Source organism: Erinaceus europaeus, chromosome 14, assembly GCF_950295315.1.
Source record: "Erinaceus europaeus chromosome 14, mEriEur2.1, whole genome shotgun sequence".
NCBI lineage: Eukaryota > Metazoa > Chordata > Mammalia > Eulipotyphla > Erinaceidae > Erinaceus > Erinaceus europaeus.
In genome coordinates, this window is record NC_080175.1 from 32,768,340 (window position 1) to 32,789,524 (window position 21,185).

Consider the following 21,185-nt stretch of genomic DNA (forward strand, 5'->3'; position numbering starts at 1 on the left):
CCTGATAGCTTTCCTATTCTTTAACCCTTGGGGAGTATGGACCCAAGATCATTGTGGGATGCATAAGGTTGAAGATCTAGCTTCTGTAATTGCTTCCCTGATGAACATGGGCATTGACAGGTTGATCCATACTCCTAGCCTGCCTCTCCCTTTCTCTAGTGGGGAAGGGTTTATCCTCTATAGTATTATTTCTTTCTCTCTTTCTATGCTCTCCTCCTATCCCTTTTTCTACTTTTTTCCTCGTGTCTTCATGAATTTCCAGGGTCAAACAACCAAAAATTTAACTTCTGAGCAGTACTACAAAGCCTGATTTATATAATAAAGCCTCAATAGCTAATTAAAATAGTTTTCAGTCTAGGTTAATATTAGATTTTATCTCAGGTGAATACTAGATAAAGATTTCAAACTACATATTAAAAATTTGCTAGAAGGCTGTTATAATTAGAGAAGGTGCATAAGACCTTCCTGTGTTTATTTTGCTATGTCATGTGAATCTGTAATTCCTTAAAAATGGAAAGGTTAACAGAAGATTTTGCTATGCAGCATGCCATTCATTTTATAGGGTTATCAGTGTTTTATTTCTAGTATGACTTTTTTTTCTAAGCATAATTCAATTCTGCTTTAACTCCTCTATCAAATAAAGACAATAAAAAGTAAGTTTTGGGGGCCGGGCAATAGCATAGCAGGTTATGCACACATGACCTGAAGCTCAAGGACCAGTGTAAGGATCCCAGTGAGCCCCCAGCTCACCACCTCCAGGGGGGTTGCTTCACAAGTGGTGAAGCAGGTCTGCAGGTGTCTAACTTTCTCTCCCCGCTCCTCTCTTGATTTCTCTCTGTGCTATCCAACAACAACAACAGCAATGACAACAATAATAACAACAACAAGGACAACAAAAATGGAGAAAATGGCCTCCAGGAGCATTGGATTCGTAGTTTGGGCATTAAGGCCCAGGGATTACCCTGGAGGCAAAAAAAAAAAAAAGTGGGAGTCAGGTGGTAGCACAGAGGGTTAAGCGCTGGTGGCACAAAGCACAAGGACCGGTGTAAGGATCCTAGTTCAAGCCCCCTGCTCCCCACCTGCAGGGGAGTTGCTTTACAAGCTATGAAGCAAATCTGCAGGTATCTATCTTTCTCTCCCCCTCTGTCTCCCCCATCTCTCTCAGTCCTATCCAACAATGATTACAACAATAATAACTACAACAATAAAAACAACAAGGGCAAAAAAGAGAATAAACATTTAAATAAAAAAAATTCCAAATATTAAGTTCAGAAAAATACCTACTTTAAAATGTGCTTTGCAAGGAAAGAACCCAATGCTTAAAAACTTCATGGGGGTAGATGGCATAATGGTTATGCTAAGAGAGTCTCATGCCTGAGGTTCCAAAGTTCCAGGTTCAATCCCTTGTACCACCATCAGCCAGAGCTAATCAGTGCTCTGTTTAAAAAAAAATAGAGAGAGAGGAAGGGAAGGAGGGAGGGGGGAAAGAAAGAAAGAAAGAAAGAAAGAAAGAAAGAAAGAAAGAAAGAAAGAAAGAAAGGGAGAGAAGTAGAGAAAGGAAGGGAAAGGAAGGGAAGAGAAGGGAAGGGGAGGGGAGGGGAGAGGAGGGGAGGGGAGGGAAAGGAAAGGGGTGCCAGGCAGTGGCTCGAAAGGTTAATCACACATAGTGTTAAGCACAAGGATCCCTGGCTCCTTACCCACAGGTGGGACACTGCCCAAGAGGTGAAGCAGGTCTTCAGGTGTCTTTCTTTCACTCATTCTCTCCCTCTCAATTTCTCTTTGCCCTATCCAACAAAATGGAAAAAACAGCCACCAGGAGCAGTGGATTCCTAGTGCTGGCACTGAGCCCCAGTGATAACCCTGAAGGAAAAAAAGAAAAAAAAAGCCAAGATTTGGGGGCCAGGTGGTGGCGCAACTAATTGCGTACACATGTTACAATGCACAAGGACCCAGGTTCAAGCCTCTGGTCCCCATAGGCAGGGGGAAAGTTTTTTGAGTGGTGAAGCAGTACTGGAGGTGTCTCTGTTTCTCTCTCTGCCTTTCCCTTCCCTCTCCATTTCTGGCTATCTCTGCCCAATACACAAAGATAATTAAAAAAAATTATTTTTTAAACATGTACAGGCGGTATAATCATTAACCTTCTCAATCATTCCTTACTAACCACATATTTTTCTCCATTTCTAGCATTAAACAAATGCTAACCATCAAGTTAATATTAAAGAAAACAAGTGTTTGCCTCCCAGAGCCTGTCATGTCAGAAATGACAGTTATTATTGCCAGTGTCCCCTATTCCCCTATCCCAGCCTGTCATAGGCTGTTTGTGTCAGTTTGCCTCCACAAAGCTCAAAGATAGCAAGACTCACAAAAAGGTCTAGATTACCCTTCAACCCATTTGTATATCAATTATTTCATAAGTCCTCTCGCTGTTTTAAGCAACTCTCCTGCTGGCAATGCCTACGAGATAAATTATCATCTTTGAACCATTAGCTTTTCCATTTTTGGTGTCTGTTGCAGCAAAAGCAATTTATTTTTACTCACAGATTTAAAACAAATTTAAAAATAACTTTTATATGTTATGGACAGAAAATAGCAGGTCTCTAGCCTATGTTCTTTCATGACCAGTTTATTACCTTGTGAATTTGAAAATAATGACATGTGAATGGATGGATGGATGGATGGACAGAACAGAGGAAGGAAGGAAGGAAGGAAGGAAGGAAGGAAGGAAGGAAGGAAGGAAGGAAGGAAAAGAAAAGGAACAGAGGAATGGAGAGCAGGGAGTGAGGGAGGTAGTAAGACAGAAAATTGGCACATTTTATTTTTTGTGTTTCCAGGTAGGAATCTTCCAGCCTTCCTATTACAAATAAAGTGAAGAGACTGGAAAGGTCAAGGATTTGTTAGGGTGAAGGCCCAGATGGGGAAGTGGTTCAAATCCCACCCCAGTGCACTCAGGCCTACAAGTAATAGCTCCAAGGATTTCAGACAAGTAACACTTGAGAGAAGACTACAGATCTCCTCTCTTCTTTCTGTGGGATGTGTAACTATGCTGAAAGAGGTCTGGACAGGGTATCTGTCCTCTCCCTCAGGGTGCCATGAAGACATAAAGGCTGGCCTGGGGAGAAGTGTGGGGCATCACTGCATGCTTCAGTGATAAAGGAGGAGGAGACAGATAAGGAACAAGGCCTTCAAAGGAGACATAACAAAGCCCCAATGTGAAAACAGCACAGGAATGAAGTTAACAGTTGTACAGTGACATGAAGAGTACTGAGCCTAGGGCTATGAATAAAACGAAAGGAAGGGCAGGGGAGGGAAGGGGAGGAGAGGGGAGAGGAGGGGAGGGAAGAAGACAGGCAGGGCTTTTTTTTTTCCAAGAAAATGAAGCCTGCCATGGGTGAAAGATGGTGGCTGGTGTGTTCTATGGCAGGTGAGCTGGGCCTTCCCAGACCTGGTCCTGGCCTCCTTCCCAAGGCCTGAGACTGGGCGAACATCTGGTAGCCTGTGTAGCTGAGAAAACAAAGGGTCCTTGAAGGAAGCCAGATCTCCTTATCTGAGTGGGAGCCCTCAGGTAAGCTAGGGACCTTCCTAGTCCCCAATTTCCTCATCCTTGAGAGGACTAGAAGAGTCATGGGAGGGTGAAAGGTCAGCATGGCAGCACCACCCCTGAGCTCCCAGAACAGGCCTGTGCCCTACCCAGCCTTCTCTCCTTCCTCCTTGGCACTCCTGGGAGAATGGTTCTGCTATCACCCCCACTGCACGGAGCAGGACAGGGGCGCACCCACAGTGGTCACTCGGCCTGGTCTGAGCCATCCTGAACCAAGAAGGACCTGGGTCCTGGGAAGGTACTTGTCTGTCACATCCCTGCACATTCTGTGCATATAGAATAGGACAAAGTCCCAATGAGCAATACTTCATGCATTTATTGTTCTGTATATCCATATTTTATCCCCCTGTACACATTTTATTTTTCCTGCTCAAAAATTTAACAGATAAATGTTAATTAGGTTACTAACTCATTTGGTAGAACAAAAAAAAAAAAAGAAGAAGGAAAGAAAAGTTATCCATTGAATGTTAGTGATTGTGACTCCTAAAATCACAAATCTAAGGCATTCTTCCGTGGTGCACCCAGTTGAGTGTACATGTTACCGTGCTCAAGGACCCAAGTTCAAGCTCCTGCTCCCTACCTGCAAGGGTGAGGAAGCAGTGTTACAGGTGTCTCTCTTTCTCTCTTTCTCTCTCTATCACCCTCTCCCCTCTCAATTTCTCTCTATTTCTATCCAAAACCAAATAAACATTTAAAAAGAGCATATATAACTTGGGAAACAGCCTGGTAAAGAAATGCAGGTGGTGAAGTATGGGGCATGGGTGCCATGATTCCATGACCTCTCCAGGGAACCTCTCTTCCTAAACCTCCAAGTGTCCACAACCTGGTGCTCTGTGGACACTGTCCTTCAGGAGTCCTATGCAGCCTGCAGTGGACAGACATGACTGACCCATCACTGGCCATCGGGACTGATCCAATCTGCAGCTCAACTCCACTCTTCCCGGAGATCATGCTGACACTCTCCCTTCCAGGGTGGGTTTTCTGGCAACCAGCCAGAACCACAGGTGAGGTTCAAAAGCCATCTCATTAACATGACAACAGATACTTTATAGCTCTCAACTCTTGGGAGATTCCAAAGATGTTTGGAGCTCACTGCCAGGAGGACCATTTATATTTCTTATTATGAATCACCAAATCATAGGAAGTATCACTTTCTCTCACTGAATTAAAGACAGCCCTGAGCATTGTTCCCATTGTCTAGTAAATCTTGTCCACCTTACAGTTCTAAGAAATATAAGGGCAGGGGACATAATGCAAAGAGATTCATGCCTGAGGCCCTAAAGTCCCAGGTTCAATCTCCCACACCATTGTAAAGCAATGCTGAGGGCACTCTGATAAAAACAATAATAATAAATATGGAGGCAGGGCAATGGCACAACAGGTAAAAGACACAAGTTACCATGCTGGAGGACCCAGGTTCCAGGACCCAGGTTCAAGCCCCTCCCTGGTCCCCATATGCAGGTGGGAGGGGGGAGCTTCATGAGTGGTGAAGCAGAGCTGTAGGTCTGTCTGTCTGTCTGTCTGTCTGTCTCTCTCTCTCTCGCCTTTATTTTTTCTCTGTCATAATAAAATAAGTAAAACACTGAAATAAGAAAGAAATATAAATGGACAAATTGCTCAAGACCACCAGTTCTGGCCTGACCTGTGCATGTTTATATAATGGATAAGTGACCAGGAGCATCTGCTGGCAAATACTACACAGTCAGAGGGCATCAGAGTCAAAAGGCCCACACCAGATGGCAGAAGATCAAGCTTCTCTCGGAGGCTACACTTGCCAGGCGGCAGACATACCCTGGTTTTTGGTGTCCAGATGCATACTCCTCAGATCATTAACACCACAGAGAGAGCCAGGGCTCCAGTGGCTCACACAGTTGGAGGTGCAGAAGAATGTGGAGGTGAGTCTGCTTACAGGGTGAAATCACCCTACTCTTACCTCCCTGAGAGGAAATTCATCTGCAGACAGACCTTTCTGATCCTGCAAAGCTCACTGATCCTCTGGGTCATAAGATTAGTACTGCTGTTATTATATTATGGAATGCCTGATGGTTCTCTTTTACTTAAAATTCCACCTTGTAAATAGTGTTCAAAAGTCACCCAGCCTATGGTGCTTCCACTAGACGTGTGCTCACCACCACTGTAGCCACCTGTAGTTTCCACCACATCCTACTTCTGCCTTTCTCAGCTGGATGAGGAAACAAAATCCAACTTCTTTCCCAAAAGGAAAGTCAAAGGGAAAAAAAAGAAAAGGAAAGTCAGAAAGAGAGAAAGGAAGGAAGAAAGAAAGGAAGAGAGGAAGGGAGGGAAGGAGGGAGGAAGAAAGAAACAGGTGCCTGGTGGTGACACACAAGTTAATCGAACAAGGATCCCGGTTCTAGCCCCAGATTCCCCACCTATGGGGGGTGGGGTGGGTGGTGGAAGATGGAAGTTCTACAAGCGGTGAAGCAGATCTGTAGATGTCTATCTTTCTCTCTCCCTCTCTATCTCCTTCTCCCCTTTCAATTTCTCTCTGTCCTATCCAATGAAATGGAAAAATATGGCCTCCAGGAGTAGTGGATTCATAGTGTCTGCACCAAGCTCCATCTGTAATTCTGGAGGCAAAAAAAAAGAAAGAGAGAGCGAAAGAAAGAGAGAGAGAAATAAAAAAGGAAGAGAAGGAAGGAAGGGAGGAAGGGAGGGAGGGAGGAAGGAAGGAAGGAAGGAAGGATGGATGTCAAAATTGCAAAAGAAGATGCTACAAGTCCTCAGCTTGGCCCCCTGTTTCCATTGGCTCCATTACAAGGTTCAGGCCTGGCATTCTTGACTATGTTTTTCCTTGGCTATAGTTTGAATGTTTTTATATGCAACTGGGCAACATTATGTATATTTAGCGGTCAGTGCCCACACCTCTAAAACACCTCACTTATATCCTTATCTAGCCAGGATTTTAAGAACAATAATGTGTCAGGAGAAGATGGCTCAGATAACCACCTAAGTTTCATTCTTTCATTCTTTTTTTTAAAGATTTTATTTATTGATTAATGAGAAAGATAGGAGAGAGAGAAAGAACCAGACATCACTCTGGTACATGTGATGCCAGGGATTGAACACAAGACCTCATGCTTGAGAGTCTAGTGCCTTAGCCACTGAGCCACCTCCTGGACCACTCATTCTTTCATTCTTGGGGGCTTTTTTCCTCCCAGCAGGCAAACCGCTGAATTTGCATTTAGATAAACAAGGAAGTCTCTAAGGGCCAAAAGTGAATTGACTCTTCATTGTTGTCCTATTTCACCAAGTTGCTCAACTTTCTGTTCTACCTTGAGTAAGCAGGTTCTTGTTGATTGAAGGTGAAATGGCATTGCCTTTGCCCAAGTAACTTTTGCACAAGGTTGAGGCCCAAATACAAAGGTACCTGAGATTTGTATAACCAGCTGCCAACTGAAAGGAAGAGCTTACTTATTCAACAAAGGACAGGACATGGCAGAATCGAACAATCTGTGTTCTCAGTGGCATTCTCCAACCCTGCAGAGATGTTGACTGAGGAGCTATTACTCAGCTTGTTTGTAGAATTTGTTCCTGTTTCACTTTATAATCATTAAATGGAAACATGATTTGGGGGCATTTCTGTGGTAGCACAGAAGAGTTCTGCAATGTTAGAAAGAAACACTACCAAAAACAGTAACTACTATATTTTATAATTTCATTTGAGAAAAGTATCTCCCCATAACTAGAGACATACAGTCACACACACCCCATTCTGCTCATTCAGTCAAAGCTTTTCAAAATGGTACTTTGTATTACTTTTGTAATAACCCCTTCTCTTTAAATATGATTTCAGTCAAAATGACTTCTTTTTTTTTTTTTTTTTTTTGTTGCCCTAGTTGTTGCAGCCTCGTTGCGGTTATTATTGCCATTGTTGACGTTGCTTTTTTGTTGTTGGATAGGACAGAGAGAAATGGAGAGAGGAGGGGAAGACACAGAGAGAGGGGAGAGAAAGATAGACACCTGCAGACCTGCTTCACCGCCCGTGAAGTGACTCCCCTGCAGGTGGGGAGCCAGGGGCTCGAACCGGGATCCTTCGCCGGTCCCTGCGCTTTGCGCAAAATGACTTCTTACAAAGGATATGGTATGGGAAAATGAGCAAGACCAGAGTGCCATGCTATTCAAGTTCATCTGTTTTGTAACAGTTTACACACCTAATGAGTTCAAGTGTATTTCCACAGGAAATCACAGGAATGACTCTTCACAGATCTGTGTAAATGAATTAGCACATCTTGCCATGGGCATTGCTTTAACTGACCTGACTGCTACAGCAAGCTTTCTCCTTCATTTTTTTTTTCTGCTTGTATTTATAGATGTGGCAAATTTATGGGTTTATGACATAACTTTAAGAAGTCATACTTCTAGTTTCTAAAGTAAATGTTTTTAAGACTCATAAATCCATTACCCTATACCTTATGAAAGGGGCTGTTATAACACGTCTGTTTAAAAAAAAAAAACTAAACTGATGGAGCCGGGCAGTGGTGCACCCGGTTAAGCACATATATACCATGCACAAGGACTCCTAGGTTCAAGTCCCCACTTCCCACCTGCTGGGCGAATGCTTCATGAGTGGTGAAGCAGGTCTGTAGGTGTCTGTCTTTCTCTTTTCCTCTCTATCTCCTCTCCTCTCTCAATTTCTCCCTGTCCTGTCAAATTAAATAAAAGGAAAGGAAGGAGGGAAGAGAGGAAAGAAGAAAGAAGGGAAAAAAATGTCCAACAGGAGCAGTAGATTCACAGTGTCAGCACAGAGAAATGAAAACAAAGAAAGAGGAAGAAAGGTAGGGAAAAAGGAAAAGAAAGGAAGAGAGAGAGAAAGAAAGAAGAAAGAAAGAGAAAAACTAAACTGGGAAAAAGGAGGAGGAGATTAAAAACAGAGCAGAAGCTAAAGAAATTGCCCAGGGTGTAAAGTCGGCAATAGAACCATAGCAGAAACACTGAGGGACAGTGAGTGACTGGATGTGTCAATAACTCAGAACCAATGATTTCTCAGAGGAGGCTCAGGCCAATTTGAAACATCTGACATTGGAGTTGGCAGTGTCTGTCCAATAGCAGAAAGAGTTCCTGCCACCAAAATGTTGACAAGCCCAGAGATGATGACAAAATATAAAGGAGCCTGGGTCCTTGGCCTCCTCCATGCAATGGCTAACTAGCCCCCTCCTGTGAGTTGTCAGAGATCTGAAGAGAAAGGTTAGTTAGTAAGGCATTGTGTAAACTGTAAAGTGCTGTACAGATGCAAGATATTGTTATTACTATGACATCAATGTTTTAGCATCTAAATTATAGGGGCCACACTCTCATTGTTGACATACTTAAATACATATCTTGCCTGCATTCAGATTTGCTTTTAGTTTCATAGATGCTGCCAGATGAATGAACCTTGGCATCATTTGATTTTGTCTCTTGTGGAAGCTGAAGCTGGCTTATTTTCCTCTTGTAGCTAACAATAGATTACAAGAAAATAAATATAATAATACAAATGTTTCAAGAAATATTCCTTCAGCAACATTTTATACATTCACATGTACATTTGTATTAAAAACAATAATATACATTAAATATCTTAGATACCTTCTGATAAAAAAAAAGGTATATAGTGCCAGTAAAAAAATCTCAGAAAGCTGAGCATATGTAGGGCCTGAGACTCTATCCCAAGCACCATAAACAGTGTTCTGGGATCACGGTCTCTCAAAGAGTTAGCATAACTTTTCATATAAATGCATATATATGGAAGTACACTTTTACTCAAGTATCAAAGTTTTTTCTCATTTGCAATTCTCTGTCAACATTTTTATTTCTGAAAGCATGTTCACAACTTGTAAAAAGAAACAGAACAAGGGTGGAAGGGAAAAAGGAAAGAAAGACGAAACGGGAGAAAGGAAGGAGGGAGGAAGTAAGTAGGAAAACGGTGAGGCTTCGTTAAGCCAATATATTAGTCTCACTCATAATACGCTCATGCATACATCTGGTTACAGTACCAGGAAATGGCAGCAGAGATAAGGAAATCAGGAAGCAATTCCAAGGATATTACTTCTCATTCTCCATTAACTTTGCAATAAATCAAAGCCAAGCAAAAGCTTTGAAATTCATCATGGAAAAGACTCCTAAAAAACAAGTGATAAGATAATAAGTCAGTGGCCACCTTTCATTTTGCTATCATCTGGATTTAACTACAGTAGATAAACAGTCCAGGAGGTAGGGCAGAGGATAAAGCACCGGACTCTCCAGCATGAGGTCTCCTGTTCAGTCCTTGGTATCCTATGTGCCAGAGTGATGTAGCCCTCCCCCCATAAAGAAATCTTTAAAAAGGTTGATAAAGCCCCACCTACAGCTTCATGGGTGGTGAAGCAGGGCTGTAGGTGTCTCTCTGTCTCTCTCCCTTGTTTGTCTCCCCATTGTCTCTATCCAGTAATAATAAAAATAAAAATACTGGGAGTCTGGTGGTAGCACAGTGGGTTAAGCACACACGACGAGGACCAGGGTAAGGATCCCGGTTCAAGCCTCCACCTCTCCACCTGCAGGGGAGTCGCTTCACAGGCAGTGAAGTAGGTCTGCAGGTGTTTATCTTTCTCTCTCCTTCTCTGTCTTCCCCTCCTCTCTCCATTTCTCTCTGTCTTATTCAACAACAACATCAATATCAACAACAATAATAACTACAACAATAAAAAACAACAAGGGCAACAAGAAGGAATAAATAAATATGTTTTAAAATTAAATATAAATATATATATATATATATATATATATATATATATATATATATATATATATATATATTTAAAGAAGTTGATAAAGCACACTGGGAAGTGGCCCAGTGGGTAATACCTTGGACTCTCAAGCATGAGGTACTTAGTTTGATCCTAAGCAACACATGTGCTAGAGTGATTTTCTGATTCTCTCTCTCTCCCCTCTCTCTCATAAACACACAAATGAACAAAAATAAACTTTTTGTTTCTTAAAGGAAAGGAGTTCTAGCTTTCTTTTCTTGAAAAAGAAAGAAACTTTCGTATAATATCTTAAAAATTAATGATGGCTTTTTTAAATGATATTATAAGTTAGTACCAAAACAAACTTATAGTAGTTTCTCTAATTCATTGCTAAGCCCACGATAAGCCATCTAAGGTGGCCCCGAGGCTTACGAATGAAATATAAGAAGTAGTACAAAGTCAGAGAAGCCTGTAGGTAGGATCTCTGCAGTTTTTAGGTGTTCACTGCATGCTGGAATGAGGAAAACCACGTCTATTTTTTTTAAAGACTTATTTATTTATGGGATGGAGTCAGAGAGAAATCGAAGGGGAGGAAGAAAACAGAGAGGGACAGATACAGACACCTGCAGCTCTGCTTTACCACTCCTGATGCTTTCCACCTCCAGGTGAAGGCTGAGGGCTTGAACCCAGGTCCTTGGGGCCTATACTATGTGTGCCTAACCAGGTGTGCCACTGCCCAGCCTCAAATCAAGCTTATTTTTAAAAGCTTATTTATTTCATATAGAGAGTTCTGTATATGGGGAGGCATCTGGGAAAGAAAGCTCAGGTAATATGGTGGCTCTCCCTTCATCTCTCATGCTATCGGGAATGAAAGAATGAAAAAGTCAGCCGAGGAATAGAGAAACCACACATGTGCGAGGCCCTGCCACCCCCAAAATAATGTTTAGTTAATTAACACATAAAAGTTTCTCAGGGAATTCTGAAGTGTAAAAGTTACTGCTTAGGTAAAACAGAAGAGACAAGCCACATCCTAGTTTTGGCTGTTACTGTTGTTTTAACAGCACTGATACCAAGTAACCATACTCTGCCTTAAAGGAGAAACAGGGATTCCCAGCTAAGAGTCTGCGACAATATACCAATATGATCTCTAACATACTATGTGCACAGTATGTAATTTACTTGTTTTTACTGATAGCTGACTGACTAAGCTGCTAACTACAAGAGGAAGTAGCTGGTAATCCAGAAACTTCTGTGGCTCAGTGAACAGTGAGCATGAGACGGGCTTGGGCTGGTGACCAACACCTACACTAACATCACTAACAAGACGGTGATTCACAGCTGTGCTGCTCCATAGGGCTCCACACCAGCACCTGCCACCATCACTGGGACTTTTCTGTCTGAAGGCTTCAGAGCCCAGCTGCATCTCCCTTGGAACAGCACAGTCCCCATGAAGGAGGGAGGCTTCCTGGGCAGAAGCCTGCATGTCCTCTGGGGTCCTCTCCTCCTTATGCCTGTGGCACAATTATCAGTGGTTTTTGCCTCCAGATGAACCTGTCCCTGGACCTGAAGCCTCACTGCTCCTCCACCTCTCCCCCTGCCCAGGCCACCTGGCTTTTCCTATTCCTTCCACTGCTGCCTTGACAGCCCACCCCTAGGTTGCTGCCAGAAACCTTGTTCTTAAAAAACAAGCAGCACCTAGTTTCAAATACTCAGTGACCCCTCCTTTCACCCAGGAGAAATTGGCTGCTCCATTTAACCCTTTCTTCCTTACCATGGGGAGTAACCTGTGCTCTTTAGAAGGTGCTATCCCCAGAGGTTGTGGAGGCAAAGGACCCCCTCCTACACTGCTGGTGGGAATGTCAATTGGTCCAGCCTCTGTGGAGAGCAGTCCAGAGAACTCTCAGAAGGCTAGAAATGGCCCTACCCTATGACCCTGCAATTCCTCTCCTGAAGATATATCCTAAGACACCAAACACACCCATCCAAAAAGATCTGTGTATACCTATGTTCATAACAGCACTATTTGTAGTAGCCAAAACATGGAAGCAACCCAGGTGTCCAACAACAGATGAGTAGCTCGGAAAGTTGTGGTTGATATACACAATGGAATACTACTCAGCTACGAAAAAAATGATGAATTCACCTTCTTCACCTCATCTAGAACATGATCTTCACATCACACTTTCCTCCTTGGGAGAAGAGCTATAGTTCTGTAGACTCCAGTGAGTAACCCCATTCTTTTGCGACTCACCCTTAACCGTAAAGGCAAAGATTAACACTAGAATATTTCTTTACTCTGGACAGAACTCCAGCATTGCTTCTGTGATATTGTTTCAAGCTTTTCATCTATAGATCTCTCTTCCCAACCGACTTGCAGATGGCTAAGGGCAAGTATGAAGTATGATTCACTCTTGCATCTCAAAATATGAATTAAACAGTGCAAATCACTCACCATGAATCCAAATATTTTTAATGCAAATTAAAGCCCATGTTGTACTAGATGGCAATACTTGCCTTTACACTTGAAGGACAAACAAGAGCAACAGACTTATGTAACAGCGTGCAAATGCGGTATATTTAGGATGACACATAATGAACTTTCATCAAACCATTAGTCCCCTGAAGTGCAGCATGAGGTAAAGTTACATTCAAAGAACACTCAGACTCTGGGCTTTTTCTTGAGAACCTTCCAGAATGGCAGAATATGCAGCAAAGAGGGATATTCTATTCCTCCCTGCTAGATTTCACAGATTAATTCCTGAAACAGGCTGATGAAATGTGGAAGGACTAACATTTATTTTATGTATATGCAGCTCATAGATGCTTCGTCAACAGTGTCTTCAGACATTAAAATGTCAGGGCCAAGCTCAAAGCCTAATAGGGATAAACAGTCACACAGCTCACTGGGCCCCTCACCTCTACCACCAGGCACTGTTCCCGGGAACTTTCTGCATTAACTATGTCTAACAAAATGGGTAAGAAAGCAGCTGGAGTTAATGACGATGAAAAAGTGGAATTTTCAGTCAAACTGGTTAGTTGACATACATTTCAAAGTTTGCTTCAAACCAAACCAAACTGCTGATCCCTGCAGGCTAAGTGCACAAAGGCCACGAGCTAGCATCTTCTTAAAGAAAGATGACTTGGGGGCAGGCAGTGGTGCACCTGGTTGTGCACACATTACAGTGCACAAGGATCCACCTGCAAAGGGAAGCTTCATGAGTGGTGAAGCAGGGCTGAAGGTGTCTCTCTGTCTCTCCCTCCTCTCAATATCTGGCTGTCTCTATACAATAAATAAAGATAACTTTAAAAAGAGAGAAAGAAAGAAAGATGACTTGTTCAGAGGAAAATGGCAAAGTGTTTCCTATTGTAATCTTGAACATCTCTAAAGTGACAGGAGAAAAGGCAGAATTTTCTCAGTAGAAAATTCTGGTTGAGAGAGAAAGTGAGAGTGTGTGTGAGAGAGAGTTGAGTAGCCAGGGCTTCACACATGCACAATTTCATCATTTCCAGAAAGACTTCTTTTTGCTCAGAGACTGAGCAGGAGAGATTGGGAGGGAGGGAGAGAGGCTAAGACACCACAGCACCATAACTACTTCACCCAGTGCCACAAAACCTGTCATATGGTGCCAGGGCCTAAACCTGGCCATAGCAAGGAACACACCTTAACCAGTTGGTAAAATCTCTCTTTGGCCCTGGAACATACTCTAGTGCTTATATAGCACATGGCTTTTTCTGAAACCATTTTTTAACTAACCTAACCTAACATTAGGTCCATTTCTACTGTGCTTAGTAACACACACACACACACACACACAGCAAGCTACGGGGTAAGGACCAATGGACCTCCTGCTAGCTGTGTCCTTCCCCAAACTGAGTGTCCTCAACATTCTGATCCCAACCCATTTCAGAGCCTGGGGCATCAATATGAGGCTTTCTACTCTTAAACACCCATAGTCACCCTTTTAATATTAGAGTTGATTTGCCACTCCTGTTCAGAAAGTTTTGGACACTAGCTGCTAGACCTGGAGCTGGGATCAAAGGAAAACAAAGAGTATTTTCTTTTTAAACAGAGCGGAATCCTTCATCTTGACTGACCCAACCTATAAAAACACTTCAAAACATGTTAGGACTGTCACGTGGACCAGGTCTAATTATGGAGCACAATGGTTTTTTGGCAAGTGGCCTCTTTAGACTTAGAAGTTTTGGAAAACTTATGGACTTAAAAAAAAAAAAGAAAAAAAAACCTTAATGTACAAAGTCAGAAATGGCAGTCAGAAGTCTTGCTACTGGAGCTCTTGGAAACTTACTTGAGAACTTAGTGCTAGTAAGAACTACCAGGCTGGAAATATACAACAGACACCAACCACTGGGTTCCTCCTCAGAGCTCAACAGCAGCTTACAAACACTGAGTGGCTTTAGAATAACACTCTGGAAGCAGTAACAGAAACCACTGAGATTACTCTTTGATGCCTGGCACACTCTGAGCACTCAAAAAAAAAAAATCTGCTGTATTCGGAAATAAGGACACAGCTGGCTGTTCAGAAAGGTGTGAAAGGAGACAATCCATTGGCTTCAAGCAGGAGTGGATGAGGCTTTACCAGACCCAACCTCCCTGGGGAAATGAGGGCCTTCCGTTGGGCTGCCCAAACCCCCGGTATTTGTTCCTCTCAAAAATGGCTTAGTCCTCTTGCAAGGGAAAGGTGCTCAGACATGAGGCCAGGGGAGTTTCTGTGGCTGAGACTTCCCAGGTTGTTGGTCTCAAGAGAGCAATGCCTTTAACAGCTCAGCAAGAGTAAGAGGGTGTCTCCAGGCCTCTCTAAACCTGAGGGTTTGGGCAGGGAGCTGCCTCCACATAAGTGGGCTAGAGGGGCATCGAAGTAGCTGGAGCCCTGTGTTTGCTGTGTCAGGAAACTGGGTATGAATCCTGCTTCTGCCTCTTCTTAACTATGGCAAAGTTTTAATTCCCTCACATATAAAGAGAATGCACATGTTTATATGTTCATTAAAGCATCTGAGGCCAGGTGGTGGATAATCTGGTTGAGCACACGTTACAATGTACAAGGGCTGAGGTTCAAGATACTGCCCCCACTACCTGCAGGGGCAAGCTTCACAAGCTGTGAAGCAGTGTCACAGGTGACTCCCCTCTCTCTCTCTCCCTAGTCCCTTTTGATTTGTTTCTATCCAGTAAAAAAATGAATAAAATATTTTCTTAAAAAGTATCTAAAGGACACTCAAAGCTGTATCTGACATACTAAGTGTAACAAGAACAGAAAAAAAAAATCTCAGAACCAAATATGCCTCTCAATAACAAATTTTCTTAAACAAATTAGGATTAGGGTCTTTAACATCATTTGCTAAAATAAATTTAAAGATAGCACTTTATATTTTTAACAAATCGCTCTTTAAAATTTGGTCTTCTAGTTTTTGCTACTTTCAGAGACAAGGTTTCTTCGCACACTCTTTACTGTTTTATTCAGGATGATTCTGTTTTAAGTGGATGATTCTGTTTTAAGCAAACGCACGACAGCAGGCAAATTAAGTGGTGTTTCTATTGTTTCTCAGAACCAATCTCAAAGCACTAATAGTAGTGTTCAGAGGGCAACATCAAAGAGCTGGAATATTTCTGGAGAAAAGTGATGCTCTGGAGGCACTCCAAGAGTTTAATGTAAAATCAGGAGAGGGGTCACCTGAAGCAGAAAGAGACACAACACCTGCCCATGAAGACACTACTGTGAAAGGATTCCAAACAGGAATATGGCCCCCAGACTGAAAGCAGAGGTAGTGGGGATGGGGAAAAAAAAAATGCTGATAGGCAGAGGAAGAAAGCTTCCCATCAGTCAGCCCTGGGATTCAAACCCACTCACTTTTGCACCACCTCCACCTACTCCTTCCCAATATGCAAAACCATGAAAACCACAGAAATTCCAGAGGAGCTCCTAACCTTGGCAGGTCATTTTCTCCAGAGACTGTCACCCAGCTTAAAGCCAGTGAGTGATCCCCAAACTTGGCTGTCCCCACAGAATCACAACAAGACCCTGTGAAAAAAATACCAGGGGCCAAACAGTGGCACACCTAGGTAAACATACACATTACAGTACACAAGGACGGGGTTCAAGCCCCTGGTCCCTTCCTGCAGGGTGTAAGATTCCTGAGTGGTGAAACAGGGCTGCAAGTGTTCCCTTTGTCTCTTTTCCTCTCTATCTCCCCCTCCCCTCTCAATTTCTCTCCATTTCTATCCAATAATAAATAAAATTTAAAAAAATATTTATTTCCTTTTGTTGCCTTGTTGTTTTATTGTTGTAGTTATTATTGTTATCGTCGTTGTTGGATAGGACAGAGAGAAATGGAGAGAGGAGAGGAAGACAGGGGGAAAGAAAGATAGACACCTGTAGACCTGCTTCACCACTTGTGAAATGACCCCCCAGCAGGTGGGGAGCCGGGGGCTCAAAATGGGATCCTTACACCAGTCCTTGTGCTTTGTGCCACCTGCACTTAACCCGCTGTGCTACCGTCCAACTCCCAACAAATAAATTTTTTTTAAATAAATTTAAAAATCCCATTCCAGACCAATGAAATCAGAATTGTCTGGAGTTTCTAAAACGTCCAACCGATCCTGCAGTGAAACAGAGATGGAAAGCCTGTGCTGGGAGAACCCACTCCCCCACCCCCACAACCCCCAGCGCCAAAAGCCAAGTCTGCCGCCAATGACATCAACTGCAAGCACGGACCTGACTCCCGGATCGCGGCTGCTGGATTTTGAAATTGTGCAATTAGACCTTCGGAGGCATGTTTTTCATGTCAAGTGGGTTTATGGTCGGGAGTCACGAAGCCAGACTCGCTCAAGATCGGGCTGGACATCTGGCACACCTAGACCACGGACATGAACGAGGTGTTGGGATTTTGGTCGCCCCCCTTTTAATTTAAGGTTAATATTTTGCTTGGCCCAATGTCAGATTCTTCAAAAAAGCTAAGTGAAACATCCCAAAGAAAGACTGAGGAGGAAGTCTGCCTAATCTGAAACGCCATAAAATTGGGGGGCGGGCCAGGGTGTATCGCGGGGAGCCTCGTCCAGGTATAGAGCTCCGGGAGGGTCTGGAAGTGGGGTTGACAGGAGTCAGCCCTAGGGGAGCCTCTGGCTGGGGGGGGGGGGCCGGTCTCACCCTGGGGAACTTCGTCCTCTTCCCTGGGTCCTAGGGGGCGATGGCTACAGCTCCAGCTCCAGTGGCCCTGCCTGCAAAGGCTGCGGGATCTGCGGGCGGGCTCGGGGGCCACTGGGTGAAAGAAGAGCTGCGGGCCCATGGGGAGGGCGTCTACCCCCGAACCCAGGAGGGGTGAGAGATGGATTCCCCGAGTCCTTCGGATGCTCGCCCACAACGCCGCACCAGCAAGGTCCTGGGTCCAGGCGCGCTCAGAGCCCGCGCGGGAGGCCAGAAAGTTGGGAAAGAAAGTTGGGCGCGGCAGGCGGAGATCGGGACCAGCGCCTGTCCTGCGCGGGTCCGCCCTCCAGTATCCCTCAAACCTGCGTCGGCACACCGGTGTCCCCCAAACCTGCATCGGCGCCCCGGTGTCCCCCAAACCTGCGTCGGCGCCCCGGTGCCCCCCAAACCCAGCGTTCCCCACACCTGCGTCGGCGCCCGGGTGTCCCCGAAACCTGGGTCGTCGCCCCGGTGTCCCCGCAAACCCCGGTCCAAGCCCCGGTGTCCCCCAAACCTGGGTCCAAGTTCCAGTGCTTTCCCAGCACGGGTCCGTCCCCCAGTGTGCCCCCAACTCTGCAACCTCCTCTCCCCGCCCAGGGACCAGCCTCCCAGCGGCCCCGCCGGCAGCGCAGCCGATCCTGGGGAAACAGGAAAGTGGGGGGGGGGGGGCGAGCCGGCGCGCCTGGGAGCCAGGGCTGGGGAAGGGGCGCGGGGTGCGGGGCGCGGGGCGCGGGGCGCGGGGCGCGGAGCACAGGCTCACCTCTCTTCTCCTCCAGCGCCGGGCTCCCGGGGCAGCGCACGATCAGCAGCAGCAGCTGTAGCAGGAGTGCGGCCCCCGCGGTCCCCGAGGGGCTCATCGCCCTGCGGCTCCCCGCCGACTGCTCCCCGCTGCTCCCGGCTGCTCCCCGCTGCTCCGCGGCGGGTGTGACTACCGAGCGCGCCGGCTGCGAGGCGGGGCTGAGCAAGGAGGCGGACGGCGCGGGGCTGGGCGCGGGGCTGGGTCCGGGAGCGGGGCTGGGTCCCGGCGCGGGTCCGAGTCGAGGCGCGGGCGTGCTAGCCGTGCGGGAGGCGGAGGCTGTCCAGACGTGTAGGTCGCGGGCGGGGGCGGGTCGCGGGAGGCCGGACTGAAAGGAGGAGCGACGGGAAGAGGAGGGACCAGGAGGAGGAGGTGGAGCAGGAGTCTTCGCGGGGACTCGGCAGAATCTGACCATGTGCGGAGCGCACAGCGGTAGGCGTGAGGCAGAAGGGTGAGGGCGCGGGGGCCTGGGGGCAACTCAGCCCTACCCTCACCCCGGGGGTCCCTGCACGGTCCCCAGCACTTGCTCTGCTCTTGGACCTGCTTTGCTGTGCAGGCGCCCAGCCTGTGTTCAGGGAACGGACTCCCCTCCCCGCCCCGACATGCCGCGTGGATTTGCACCAGCTCCCACCACTGTTGGAGCTCAGGCCCAGACCCGATCTAGAGAAGGAAGCCGGGCACTGCTCCCAGGGGCCCTGAGTCCTGGGACCCTGAGTCCTGGGACCCTAAGTCCTGGAGTCTTGAGTCCTGCTCCCCCCCCCCCCCCCCCCCCCCGCTCTGGGTGTCTTATGTCCTGGGGCCTTGCGTCTTGGGGTCTTGGCCGGATGGTTCTGCCCAGTTCTCACTGCACCTGCTCGGCCAGAGCCTCGGGACTCTGACGCTCTCTCCCAGCCAGCCGGAGCCCTCAGTCCCACCAAGCATCCTGAAAGTCATCTGAAATCAGGACATCGCCTGCCTGCACAGGCATGGGCCTTATGGAGTTTGGGTTGAGTGAAGGCTGGCCTGCATCTTGTCACCGGAAACCAGCTAGGGAAGTTCTGAATGCCTAAAGCCTGCAGTAAATGACTTTAGCAAAGTAGAGCCTTCATGAAGGTTTCAACCTTCGGGTAAGTTGGATATTGCATCATATTATAGTAGTCACACAACTCCAGTGGGAGACCCCCCAGGGGGTTACTGAAGATTATTAGTCCACAGAAATAAGGTTTTCTCATGCTTCAGGAACCTCAATAAATTCCTTCACCAAGGGGTTGGGAAAACAGCACAGTGCTTTACACAATGAACGTTCATGCCTGAGGCACCGAAAGTCTTAGGTTCAACCCCCAGCACTATCATAAACCAGAGCTGAGCAGTGCTCTAGGAAAAAGAGAGAGAGAGAAAAGGAAGGAAGGAAAGAAGGAAGGAAGGAAAGGAGGAAATATTGACACCAGGGTTATCCATGGGACTTGATACCTGCAGGACAAATCTACTGCAACAAGTAGTCATTGTATTTCATGTTTCTTTCATTCCTTCTATTTTATTTGATAGGAGAGAAACAAATTGACAGAGAAAAGGGAAATAGAAGAGAATGAGAGACATTTGCAGACCTACCTCACACCTCACTAAGTGTCTGCCCTGCAGGTGGGGAGCAGCTTGAACCCAGGTCCTTGAACATGGTATAATATATGCTCAGCCAGGTGCTCCATCAGTTGGACCCAAAAAAGAATTCTGCCAAGCTCTGCCTTGCACCCCTCTCCTACAGGACATCTGGCCCTTCTAACATCAGGTCTCTTAATGCCTTGACAGACCTCACCGGTGACTCAGACCTTTTCCAGCCCTAGCCTCATCTCTTCACACAGGAGTCACCAGCCTGGAGGAAGCACAGTGGAGTTGTGCTGTGGCTGGAGGAGGATATATCACTTCTCTCCTCCTGGTTCCTTTCCACCTGCAGAGCGTTGTCACCTTTCCTAAGAATACAGCCTTTGAAGTTTGCTCCTTAGTTTTTTAGCAAGTTGGTAGCTGAGCCCCTTGAACTCAGAGTCCTGATGAAGAAGCCTGTGAAGACTCTTTAGGACATGTGTTTGGCTTGCTCACTGTATGCCAGACAAGGACTTAACAGCAATTTGGAAAGAAGCACAGTGACAGAAGTAATTCAGTGCAGTGACTGGTATAAATCATACTGTCCTCATGTTCAGCATTTTCTACTGAAACCACAACTAAAGTTTAAGACTGCATAGCAACTTTTGCCATGAGTCCTCTAAGAAAACAAGGTATCAAGATTTCATCATGTTTTACTAACTATCTTTCTCTAATAAACAACTGTGCCCTGTTCGTTATAACATCCTTCTGTTTAATCCAATGGTGTCTCAAGGAGCAGAATGTGGTGGGGTCAGTGACTCAGGGAACCGGGTGGCACTGCAGGTGCACAGCCGGATTTCAGTGATGGGGAGCAGTAGGGACACTGCCTCCTGTTTACAACCTGTGTCAAGTCTGTTTGTCTCCGAAGCCTGAGATGGATGGTGTATATTCTCCAGCAGGCGTATAGACTATACTAACTACTATGCTGCTTGGTAGATGGAAACAATACAGACTGATCACAGTGACTTCATATTTCTTGATATTTTGTTGTTTCTGATTACTTTTAGTAATAGAGAGAGAGAGACAGAGAGACAGAGCCCTGCTCAGCTCTGGCTTATGGTGGTGCTGGAAATTGAATCTGGGACTTCAGAGCCTCAGGCAGGAAAGTCATTTTGCAGAACCATTACCCAATTAAGTGACTTCCTTTTGAGAGCACTAGTTGGGTCTATGCATGGAGAAACTCAAGCACTGGGTTCAGGAGAAAATACCCACTTTGCTGAATAAGAGCTGCAGGAGCCACATAACTCCAGGCTCCTGTG

At 45.7% G+C, this 21,185-nt stretch overlaps 1 protein-coding gene and 1 long non-coding RNA gene across 2 annotated transcripts in view; one reads left to right on the plus strand and one right to left on the minus strand.

Annotated features, from left to right (window-relative positions):
* The window catches only part of EGFR (epidermal growth factor receptor), a 210,137-nt gene extending 191,276 nt beyond the window's left edge, over nucleotides 1–18,861 (minus strand). The window contains exon 1 of the mRNA XM_060171534.1: nucleotides 18,277–18,861. Coding sequence (XP_060027517.1) covers nucleotides 18,277–18,727 — 451 coding nt within the window. The 5' untranslated portion in view covers nucleotides 18,728–18,861. The remainder of the gene's footprint in view (nucleotides 1–18,276) is intronic.
* LOC132532777 (uncharacterized) lies at nucleotides 18,834–20,627 on the plus strand. Its single transcript, XR_009544699.1, has 2 exons — nucleotides 18,834–19,418; nucleotides 19,837–20,627. It is a non-coding gene; the product is annotated as an uncharacterized LOC132532777 (long non-coding RNA).
* Nucleotides 20,628–21,185: the final 558 nt, after the last annotated feature.